The sequence below is a fragment of the Stegastes partitus genome, unplaced genomic scaffold (assembly GCF_000690725.1).
Source record: "Stegastes partitus isolate 25-593 unplaced genomic scaffold, Stegastes_partitus-1.0.2 Scaffold328, whole genome shotgun sequence".
Taxonomy (NCBI): Eukaryota; Metazoa; Chordata; class Actinopteri; family Pomacentridae; genus Stegastes; species Stegastes partitus.
In genome coordinates, this window is record NW_007578059.1 from 316,067 (window position 1) to 328,123 (window position 12,057).

The 12,057-nt window shown below is 38.9% G+C and overlaps 1 protein-coding gene across 1 annotated transcript in view; it reads right to left on the reverse strand.

Annotated features, from left to right (window-relative positions):
* Nucleotides 1-12,057, reverse strand: part of LOC103358732 (guanine nucleotide-binding protein G(i) subunit alpha-2-like) — a 58,915-nt gene that overhangs the window by 4,555 nt on the left and 42,303 nt on the right. Inside the window, exons 2-5 of the mRNA XM_008283810.1 lie at nucleotides 10,595-10,637; nucleotides 7,660-7,801; nucleotides 4,136-4,296; nucleotides 804-932 (exon numbers count right to left, since the gene is read on the reverse strand). Coding sequence (XP_008282032.1) covers nucleotides 804-932; nucleotides 4,136-4,296; nucleotides 7,660-7,801; nucleotides 10,595-10,637 — 475 coding nt within the window. The remainder of the gene's footprint in view (nucleotides 1-803; nucleotides 933-4,135; nucleotides 4,297-7,659; nucleotides 7,802-10,594; nucleotides 10,638-12,057) is intronic.

Below are 12,057 nucleotides of genomic sequence, written 5' to 3' on the forward strand. Positions count from 1 at the left end.
CCCCTTTTTTCTGTGTGTAGAAGCACAGAGTCGTCTTTGTGCTGCAGTAATGGATAGGATGAGCTGTTAGGGGTAAAGACGTCTTAAGCTCAGCTGCTGAAATAAGCAGCACAAATCGGAAAAACAAATGTTTTCCTTTCTGCGAACTTTATGACGATAAAAAAGAGGGAACATTTGTACAATTTTAGTACAAACACAAAAACATGATTCATCGGCACATAAACACAACCTCTCAGTTGGCTTTGGGACATTCTTGAAATATCATCTCATTACTGTCAAAACACAGGGAAATAGTGTTTTCTCACAAGACCTAAGATATGCATTTTTGCATATATAGTTTAAAGTAGGAGTACAATTACCTTTAAAAAAAAAAAACAACAAAAAAAAAAGACACACAAAGTGCTATACTGAGCGAGTCTTGCAGATCAAATTGAGTTTTGCTTCAGTCGTAACCCTCTCAGACACATTTACAAACACTCTCATCATGTACATTTTAAAGTTCAAAATGCTTCAAGTTAACATAAAAGCAATTTACACAAAAATGTGTTTTGTTTATCTCATCCTCCATGATGAATTTTGTTACTAGAGGACAGTAAAACCTATTCCTGACCCATTAAACAAGTTTTTTTGTGTACATTGCCGAGGGCCACCTGGGCAAATCAAGTGAGTGAATTATTCAGGTATGACCTTTGCAGGTGAAATTAAATGTTGAGCTGCACAATGTAACCTGATGTGGTTATTGTACTTTTTATAATTTCAAGAGTATTTCAATTGCAAGACAGCTGACAAAAGAGAGGGCTTACTTGAAGTGCAGGTCCTTGAAGGTGAAATGTGTCTCCACAATGCCGGTGGTCTTGACACGAGTTCGCAGCACATCTTGCTGTGTGGGGATGTAGTCAGGCTTTGCTATCCTCTCCAGATCATTAAGGTAGCTGATGGGAGGAAACAAACATATTAAATGTATGTTAAATATAGCGAATTGTCCTCCAAACTCACAAAGGGTAATTATCTTAAAACCTGTTAATGTAAGATGTAAGGAAAGATTTTGTTCAGGTTAAAAGGCTCATCTGTTCCTGCACACAGAAATGAGAACAGCAGTAATGCCTCATGCTGGCACCTTAACAGCACTAGGAGCACTGTTCTGTCTAAACACAGCCAAATTGCTAATCACATTTCATGTGTTATTGTGCTGTCATAGAACAATGTAAGACTGCTTGTTTTCCTCTGCTGACTCCATAGCGGTTCACAGGGGCTGCAAAATATCTGCAATCATCTCATTTCTTACTTTTTGACATTTTTACCTCACCTTACTCACCTACTTAATCTATATTGATTTTACCTAATGCATTTAAAATGTATATTTGGTGCATTTGAGTATAAGATAACTGACTTTATATCTTCTGACAGTCTGGATGCCCTCCACATATACTGTCACCTCACTGATTAAGGTGTCAAACACAAAGGCTTTCAAGACATATGCATACTTCACAATCCCAACCATGAGAAAGTCAGAACTGCAAGTTGTGTTTCAGTAACCTGAGTTAGAAATAATACATTTTCAGGATTTTTAAAATAGATAAAACCCATGGAAAATCTTTACAAATTACATCCAAAGCTTCCTCTAAAATCCCATTAGCAACCGAATGTCAGCGAGAGATACAGCATGGTAAGCGATAATTCTTGTATCAGTGCATTCTCATTAAACCTTTGTTGTCAGCAATCACAACATTGTGCTACGTTGTCAGTAATATAAACACTAAATTCTGCACTGAGGGACAGTGAGACGTTGGTCTTTTCACATACGCGTGCACAAAAGAGGGATTTTTCTTCACCTCATCTCACGTAAACACACAAAAGGCTACAGGGCAAACGTATTTTCTGTCAATCTTTCGACACCGTATTCAGCTGCGTAAAAAAACATGCTACCGTATAACAAAAGTGTTGGTACTAAATGTAATCCGATACACGCTACAGTGCAAGTGTAAATATTTGAGCCTTCATACCACTATTTCATACCACGTGCCTAACAGTTTATTCATAATCCCACTCCCTGCAGAGAGTGATTTAGGCTGCTTTTGTAGTCCACACATCAGATTTAACTCTGCTTGATTTGGTCATTGTGTCCATAAGCCCCCAAGATTAATTGAGTTTGGATCTCAACTGCAGAGGAGAGAGATGCTGCAATAGCCAAATAATGGTCATTTTATGGTTTTACAAGAGATGTTGAAACTATCTCATCATGTTTAATATTATCATGTCTACCGGGATGTAAGAGACTAGAAGAACCAGAGTGGATCAAGGCAACACATATTGCTGCACACAGAACAATTACAGTATGAGGAAAGACCGATTTTACAGAGACAGAGGTGTGAAAAGGTTAGGCTTGTTCCCTCAAATAATGACAGCTGGATCCATTATTTTCAGTGTACACAACACCTCCCCTTTTTTTTTAAAATCAAACCTAGAGTGTGAGAGAAGAGAGGTCTCTGTTAATGTGAGCTGTGCCATTTCCCTCCCTCTCTCTCTTTATCTGTCCCTTCCTTTCTCTGGCTCTCAGCAGGTGCTCAGACATGGATTATGGTCTCCTGCCAGACTCATTTAGTCCTCTCTTATAGCAACCTACTCTCTTCAGTGCTCTATAAAGCCATGATGAAACACTCTACATTGTCCACTGTCCCGGCTGCTAAATGTGAGGCTGTGTAAGCAGTACATTTCCACGTCCCCTCAGCTTTAACAACAGCAGTGAGGCTGAGATGGAAAAGTTATGATTACACCGGCCAACACAAACACAGGACAATATCACTCCCCCCGGTAGTTAAATACTGCCTTGACTGCAAAGCAATCATTTGTGAAACTCTTAATACTCCCCTGACAGTTCACAGCACAAACTGGCGGTGTCACAGTATTATCAGAGGCCTTGTATATTAAACAGAAGACAGCGCGGTGAAATTCTGCTGCAGCCTGCAGACAGACAGTGATGAACAAGGCTCTATATTCTTTAGACTTCCATATCAGAGCAGCATCCCCCAAGGTCAGAGTGTTAACCACCCCTTGCCTCTTACCAGCAGCGTCTCACATTTACTTCACGTTCTCGCCGTTATTATACTGGCGGATCAGAGCAACGTGGCTAACAAATGCAGCACTCGAGAGAGAAGGGTCATTGAGGTAATTAGGAGCTGCGGAGAACGGCTGAGGTTGACTGTGTCGCTGCAGATTCGCAACCCGACTGGTCTTTAACAGCATCAGAAATAACAAAGCACAAACCAGTGTGGAGAACGCTTAAACTAGAAAAGCAAGTAGAGAAAGTGTAAGTGAATGAAAAAAGAAAAGAAGATCTAAAGTCACATTAACATGCAGGGATATTTGGGAGTTACTCTAAGTGCCAGCTGAAGGTGTAAAAGCAGATTAGGAGACATGGCGGTTTTAAAGCAGTTAGACTTTCTGAATATCTCCATTCTGTTCCTCAAACTATAAAAAACACTTAATGACAGGGGCTCCCTGTTTGCTCTTGGAGATGATAATCTCTGCAACTCATTACTCTGGTGGTGACTACCTGCAACTCCTCAGACTTTGTTTGGACAGGGACATTGCTAAAAATGCTTACTTAATGCATCCTGCTAAAATTAAGGCAATGTAAGATTTCTGCATAAAATCATCTTTCAGCTTTAATGATGAAATGAAAGCAAAATAAGCTATGGCGCCACTAAACTATACACTTCCAGTGATTAAGAAAACCATGCTTTCTCATCATACTATTCCATACGGATCATAACATTTCAGCATGCTAATGTTAAAGTTGGACTGATGAAAATGTTTACACATCAAAGTAGAACTTTCAACTTTCCACTGCAGCTGCAACTATTGTGGAGTAGCAATAACTATGACATTCCACATTAAATCATTACTTTTCTCTAATATGTCAGTATCAATGAGGCTCAGAGACAACGACTGCTGTGTTTGCTTGCTTCTATATAGAGCCATAGGCAGTGTGTGTTTCTAAGTTGACATTACTTTTCTGGAGACGGTAAGAATCCAATTACCACATCTTCAGAGCATAATTATGTACAGTTTGGTGCTGAGGCACAATGATCCACACAAAAATCCTAGTGTTAATTCAGGTTATTAAGGCACTCACTAGGCTGCAGAGTCATTGAGCTGGTACTCTCGGGCCCGTGTGAAGCAGCTCTGGACGCCACCGTCGGCCCACAGTCGCTGGATGACGTTGGACAGGTCCTCTGGCAGGATGCCCTGCTCTTCTGCCGCTGCTGACAGCGCAAACAGTTGGCGGGCATCATCCTGAAAAGAAAATATACACACAAACACATCATTAGATACATTAGGTCTCTTTAAAAATGAAATAAGGGTATACTGACCCTCATTATTTTTCTTCACTAGGTAATAAGCTGATAAGCATGACAGTGCAGGACTTTGTCTAGAGCTTCCATTCCACATGGCTAGTGTTTATATGAATTTTGTAAGGCCCAGCAATGGCAACACAGAATGACATTTATAATTATCAAGTGTGAGATCTTGAGAGTTTATAATTGCAGCAAAAAGGACTGAAAAATGTAATTACATACTTCACCAATTGTGAATCACGTTTTCTGTAAAAGTGTATAGTTTTTAACGAATTGAAAAGTTCAAAATTTAACGTCTTCGTAGCTTTTACTGTATAACATGTGCAGAGTAGTGTTCTCATCATTAAGCTTAATAGTCAACTACAGAGCTTGCAGTAACTAAGAAAACAAAAACAGAGCCGAGGCTTTCTGGGCTGAGTTTTCTGCCTTAACTTGACTGACCAACACTATCAGATATGCTAAATGGTAATCAGCAAGCTTCCTTGTCAAAGTACAGACTGGCTTTTATTCTGGGCATCTTATGTGTGCTTGAGGTCATTTTTCCCATTTTAAAGACTGCTATCTTGATCTGCTTCACAGAAAAATTTCATTCACATGCTACTGGTTTAATGATGGAAAAAACTGAATGTTTTTCCATTCCCTGTTAAATTATTGCAAGTTCCTGCAGTCGTGCACACTACAAACATGTTCCTGTAACATGTAAAAAAGGTGAAGAAATAGACAAGTGAACAAAAAAAAGTGAGGAATGGTGTGACCAGAAGGTATGTATTCATCACAGGCATAACTGATGAATCAACTGGTGCAAGTTTATGTCTGGCTGGCCCTCAGCCATCACATTATCGTCTACCATGGAACTGCACTGTAATGAATCAATCTAATAAAGTGCAGTTGTCTGGAAAAACAGTTGCATCAAATGAAAGTGATTTAAACAGCAAACTTTATGTGGCAAAAACACAAGTGGTGAATATGAAGCTACATGAAATGAGCCAGCAGAGAGACGCAAGTTGTGCCTCTTTGGAATTTCTTCTATTTCAGAAGGACTGCTATGCATATACACAACATGAAGTTCATTGTTTCACTGCTTAAATTTTCCTGTGTTGTTGCTTAGCCAGGTAAAGAAGAGGTAGTCAACAACTGGATGGACTAGTTAAAAAAAAAAATATCAGTATGTAGATGTGCAATTAAGTTGCAGTCAGTTGTAGCTACAGCTTATTGACTGACAGCACGAGACAGGCACACCACTTTCATTGCCCAACTCTGACCCTTTTTGGCTGACACTTCACAAGGGCTTACATAAACTTCATATTAGTTAGCCATTGTCCGATCCTCCATTCTTTCTCGGCTGTGGGTCACAGTAGGTTAGCAGCCCTTTACTGCGTACAATGTGCTGGTAATTAAATCCTGCGAGAACCCAACCTGTTCTACATGAATCAATGCAATGCAGAATACCAGGGCTGTGATATACAGTGCATCTTGACTCTCCTTGATCAATGCACAGAAAAGGTCTTTAGTCAAGGGTGTAATAGTACTAGTAACTGTGATGTTGCATAGACGCTGCTCTCCGGTTGTTGTATGAGCACCTCTGAATCTGTAGTTCACAACTTGGGTCTCTTGCACCAAGTTTCTGTACGTATTAACATCCCACAGAATAATATGGTAAGTTATTTTGATGATGATTAAGGTACAGATGTTTAGACAAAGTCTTGAAAGGATCATATGATAGAGTCATACAAATGTCTGCATATCTGGATGTGAAACCAGTTGATAATGGGTTGTGGTAGAAATTATTATGTGTTGGTTAAAATCCACATGAGCTTCCTATACAAACACTGCAGAGGAATGAAAAATGGTAACCAGAATGAACTACTAAGCACTATTTGGTTTACTAGTACTTTGCATACAATGTCATGGTAAAAACAAACTGTGAAGGCAGCATAAGAACAAAAAGACAAACCATATTTTCTTTTTAATTGAACTATTTGAAATATTCCACGATACTCAAAGCTCTCTGTCGGCCACATAAAACCATGTTCATCCAGCTTCTCTGGAATGAAAGTCACCTGGGAAGATGAAATTTGGAAAGAACAAAACTATATGTACAGAAGTTGAAATGTAAGGATTATGAAATCAGTGTTTTCTTGCCTAGACTCTTACAAACATCCAGTGCTTAGAGAAAGGTATGAGATGAGTACAAATACACAGCATTTATTTGAATGGTTGGTCTGTGTGAAAGGTAAGCCAATGCAGCCAATTCCTTTTCTCTGAATTTAGCAATTCAAATATTATCTTTTCAAATTTACTACGATGGCAGCAATGACATCTGGCTTCATCCCCTCAGATGATCTCTGAGAACAGAATATACGTTACACATTTGTGAGATGACGGCTCCAGAGAAAAAGGAATGTCATCTTCTCTTCCCACGCACAAAGTCTGATGTTTATGATCTTATCGTTTTCCTGGATGTGCACCTTTGAAAGGTGGTTCTGTACGGTTTTGTTTAACAGAGACACACTCACACACGCAGTAACAGGAAATACATGGCACTGCATGCGTCCACCTTCAGCTATCAAGAGCTGAGTTCTGCATAGAAACTATCGCACTGCACTTTAGAGCGATTCTTGATCTGCATAATTTCTGTTTCCTCAATCCCTCAAGGCTAGGTTAAGACGGAGGCAGAGTGGAGAATTTGGTGGTGATTAGAAGAGATTATATCACTGAATTGAGAGTAGCTTTACTGCACTGCACTTTAGCAGGTTTGTTGCTGGTTTGTGTCTACCTTCAACAGCTTTCTCCTAGGACACAGCACAGATCAGAATACATGGGAACAGTGTGGCCCTACTAACTGTGTCTGTATTAGTAGTATAAGTAATATTTAACCCTATTCAGGACATTTGGGGTCTTTCGGACCCCGGGCCACTTGGTTTAGGTGGCAGGTATTGTTTTTGTATTTTTGAAGATTTTTTTTTTAGATTTAAAAAGAGGGACATTTGCCATGTATTTGGAACCAAAAATATGTCAACTTATCTGAAAATGTATTTAACATTGTATAAAAATCTATAATGAATACCAACAAATATTTTTCGCATATTCTTTCTTGGGGTCCAATGGACACCAAGAGACCTTCTACGTATGGCAACATTAAAGTCCTGAATAGGGTTAATACATTGAGACAGATGCACTGAGCATGGTGGGCTGTCATGTCTTCAAATTTGTGCATTGGTTGATTAAAAAGGCACACAAAAACTCAAATTCCTCTATGTCTTACAAAGGGATACAAAAGTTGGTAATTTCAAAGACCTACCGCTCTAGCAGGTTCCTCGTAGTCGATCTTGAGGTTGGCCATCGCTTTGATGATGGCCATAATGGACTGGATTGTGTTGCTGTAGACAACTGCTCTGTACTGCTTACACTCGTCTTCTGAGTATCCATCCTCATGAATAATCCTGAAAAAAAGAGGGAAGGAGGGTGATTAAAAAACAAAAAAGGCACCAGTGGAAGCATAATTTATGTTAAAATCTTAACTTGACAACAAAACACAATGTTGATATTATTACATAAAACACTACAAAATCCTGTAGAAGGTACCTTTGAGAGGGAGCCAACTGATATGCCCTGTTTGTTTGGTATTTGCTAATGTAACATTTAGATTATCTTGCCAAATATTTTTTCTGACTGCGAAAACAGTGTTATCTCTAATTTGTCACAGTCCACGCTGTTCACGAAATAAAACCTAATCTCAGTCTGCGTTTGATACTGCTGAGATGAAGCACTGGGAAAATTCACGTGTTTTTGTATCTCTCAGCTAAAGGACACTAAAACAAATATTTACTTGCTTTTGGAGCTGTGGAGAGAGAGAAACCAAGAGAAGAAAAAAAAAAAAAAGGCATGTGTTTGAAAAAGCATGAGGCCAAGACAGAAGCTGCTGGGCTGGAAACCAAATAGAACCATCTCTCCTGGCCTGTCACAGCCCAGAGACCAGAGTCACACAGCCATGATGTTCAGTGGCTGTGTGGTGGGCTGAATGGGACCTCATTAAAATGCAAGTGAGCTCGCGATGAAGCACTGCGAGGCACCGCCAAATTTACTAAAAGCCCACGGTGTTTCCCCCTCACACAAACAATACTTTTAATCATTTCAGAAAATTGTCTGTGACGACTAGATTGTGAAGCATTTTGAAAACACGTCACCTAACTCTTTGAAATTTAAGAATATCAGGATCTCACTTATTTGAACGTGTGTAGACTTGTAAACTTGTAGTTGTTTGAATGTTTTGCAGTTAAAAAAAAAAAAAGCACTCACTTAGTCAACAATCTCTTAAAAAGACTTTTTCATAATAATTAATCAGCATCTAAATCTAGACAGTGACACACAGTGATTCTTAGAGATTACTATTACAGATAAACTACTGAAAATGAACAAACTGAGTATCACTCTTAAACAAATTAAGAATCTGGCAACAAAGTGCGGGAAAACAACATGACTAAATAGTTTCCAGATCACAACCTTAGACTAAGTTTGCAGTAGCAGAACTCAAAGGTAGCAGTGTTTTGCATGAAAAAAAATGTTGTGTTGGTTGCTTCACTGCTAACAAAGAATCCAGCGAAAAGGAATTTTCCCTCTCCACCACACAGTTCATGATTTAGGGTACACACACAAACAAATAGCTTCTTCCTTGTTCTAACTTCCAGACAAGTTGTACTGAAATCTGCCAAGAGGCTTGGGGTATGCTTTGAACTATCAGACAAATGAAATCGAAGACTTGGCAATGATAATTATATTACATGGGCTGTGTGAGCTGCTTCCTTCTCAATTAAATATTTCATGACTACTGTGTTAAAAATAACTTGCACATCTGGTGTCAACCGGGGGAAATTTTCAATAGAGCTCTAAAACAGGATAAACTGAAATCCTATCATTAATGTTGTCATTCTTCGTGACTGTCACATTTTTTTGTGAGCATAATTATCCTTTTTTGTCTCAACATGTATGTCTAGTGTCAAGCAGACGATATTTTTCTCAGGTTTTCTTGAGATTTTCCAAACTAGATTAAATGGAACCCTTTCATTAATGCTGCAGTTTCCTATGACTCTCACACATTTTGCAAGCATAATTATCCTTTTTGTTAGTAGCATGAATAAGAAAAATCCACACATCGTTTGTATGAATCTATTATTTGTCCGTGTTACAAAGGAAGATAAAATGCTGTTCATCAAGTGGTGATCTGAGTTTGTTAATGGTAATAATGTATCAAAAAGCAACAAGCACATAGGTGTTTATTGAATAGATATCGGAAAACTCCATGTGAATAATTAGTGTTGCTGCATTGACTGAAGCAGCATACTTAAAACAAATTGTATGCATTCATGCTGTGGAGGTGCACATTTAGCACCATCTTTTTAGCTCTTGTTTCAGAGACTATTAGAGAGGGTTTTCGAGTTGAAAGCATCTGACTTTATCTGAATTAAACCATATTAAATATTAACATCCCCTCCAAAAAAAAAAAAAAACCCAAAGCAAAACAAAATGCTAATGAATATTTAATGCTACACTCCATCCAGTGTTCTTAAACAGCAGACGTTTTTTTATTTATTATTTTTACATGTGTTAAAATGATGAAACTTACAGTCACCTTGTTGCACTACATGGATCTAACGTTGTTGTCTCCTACTCACTTAGTGGAGCAAAGCACAAGTGGATGTTTAAGTTAAATGGTTCATGTCTGTACATAATGATTTACTTGCAAACCCTGCTTTTGTGTTTATTTTCATACACAGACATTTCCACTTCAAGCCAAGAATAAAAAGTTTTGAGATATTATGACTTCTTTCGCATTTCTGTATTCCCATTGTACTATTTTCATGCGCTAAATTGAGAATGCATATAAAAACGGGCGAATTGAAATGCATTTCTTGAGACATGTGATTCATGGGAGTCACTATGAACAAGGTATTATGTTGTGCAAACACTACATAAAGGAACCAAGGCTGAGATTCAAACCTTTGATATTAGGTTTGTGCCACACACATTTTAATGTCAACAAATTAAGGTGCTGCTATAACTTTTCATTTTATGTCGTTGGCTGCGTGGTGAGTATGTTATGCTTCATACTCATCAAATGAGTATTATAAAGCCATCTGTATTTATATATTCCTTTTACAAGCACTTGTTCTGTTAAAACATATATTAAGTCGGCACTCATGATGGGAGGAAAAGAAAAACAATGAGCAGTCACTTACTTCATCTGCTTCACAATGGTGCTCTTCCCTGACTCTCCAGCACCTGCAGAGAGAACAAAAACAGGCAGAGGTTAAAAATACGCTCCTGTTAGCCGAAAAATGTAAACAGGCAGCCAAGCAAGCTGTCTCACATCTGGACCTCTGTCTTACTCCCCTCCCTTTACCTCACAGCTTTGTCTTCAGCTCTGCAAAATATCCCATCTCTCATTTTTATCCTGGACCTGTCTCCTGTTCTTCCTCACTGTATACCTCCATGCATTCTGCTGCTTTAGCTATCAGTCAGGCAGTTCTATTTGCAGTCCGAATACAGACGGAAATGCGAGGTCTCTTAATTTCACAGCAGAAAAATCCCAGCCACTCTCAGCATTCAAAGGAACAAAAAACACCTGCCATCTTATTCTTTTCTTTTTCTTTTCAAGACGAGTCACTTTATCATGGTTAACATTTTAATGGAAACGTCTTGCACCGACAGGATATGGGCTTTTCTTATCCTCTGCTATGTTTATTCTCACAGCCTGAGGCAACCAGAGAGAGCTCATCTGCCACAAGGAATCTAACACTACACACACAGACACACACACACACACACACCCAGGGGCGCCTGTCAGTGCACTCTCTACTCGTACTCGCCTGGGGTGAAGTCTTTCTGGGATGACCCTCAAAATACACTACTATGCAGCACACAGCACAGCATGCAGCACACACATGCACAGAGCAGCCCCTGGGTAGGAATGGGCCAAGATATTTTCCATAGACAGCTGTCAGCTCCTGCTCTTCTATATGGTATATGAGTCCAAACTGGCTAACAGATCAGCTTGCATCGAAAGACAATTTTAACAAACCTCCAAAGTTTTGGAATAAATATGTTTCACTTAGGTTGACGCAGCAAAACAAAAAGAATACAGTGTGGGAAAAAAAAGATTTTCTGTTAAACATTAGGCTCATGATGATGAAGTTCCACCTCTTCCAACCAAGGAATTTACAAATCACAGCATGATGAAGCGCTCATCCTGCTGTACAGTCTGTAGGCCATATTGTTAAGCCACAAGAAAAAAGAAATGTTCTTTCTGGCTCAGTAAGTGTGAAGAGAAAACTGTAAACAGACTCCCCATTTAAGAAATGGGACATAACTAAGATGCAGGCTGATCCAATTGAAATGTGTGATGTGCACTCCATTTAAATGTAGTCATTTTGTCAGAATGTAGACGGTACACTTAGCCATGAATAAAATGTATGTGGCTTCTTCTTGTTCCTGTTCTAAAACTCCTCACACAAACTCTGTACAACTGCATCTTTACAACTATCTCTTTATGTTTAAACATTAACAAAGACCAGCAAACTGAGAATTTATGTTTTTCAATGATCAACATGAGGAGAAAAACAGTAAACGACCAAAATCCTAGTTTGTCCCTGGAGCCTGTATGGTTCAGCTGCAGACAGTGAGTCTGGAGTCAAAGTGGCAG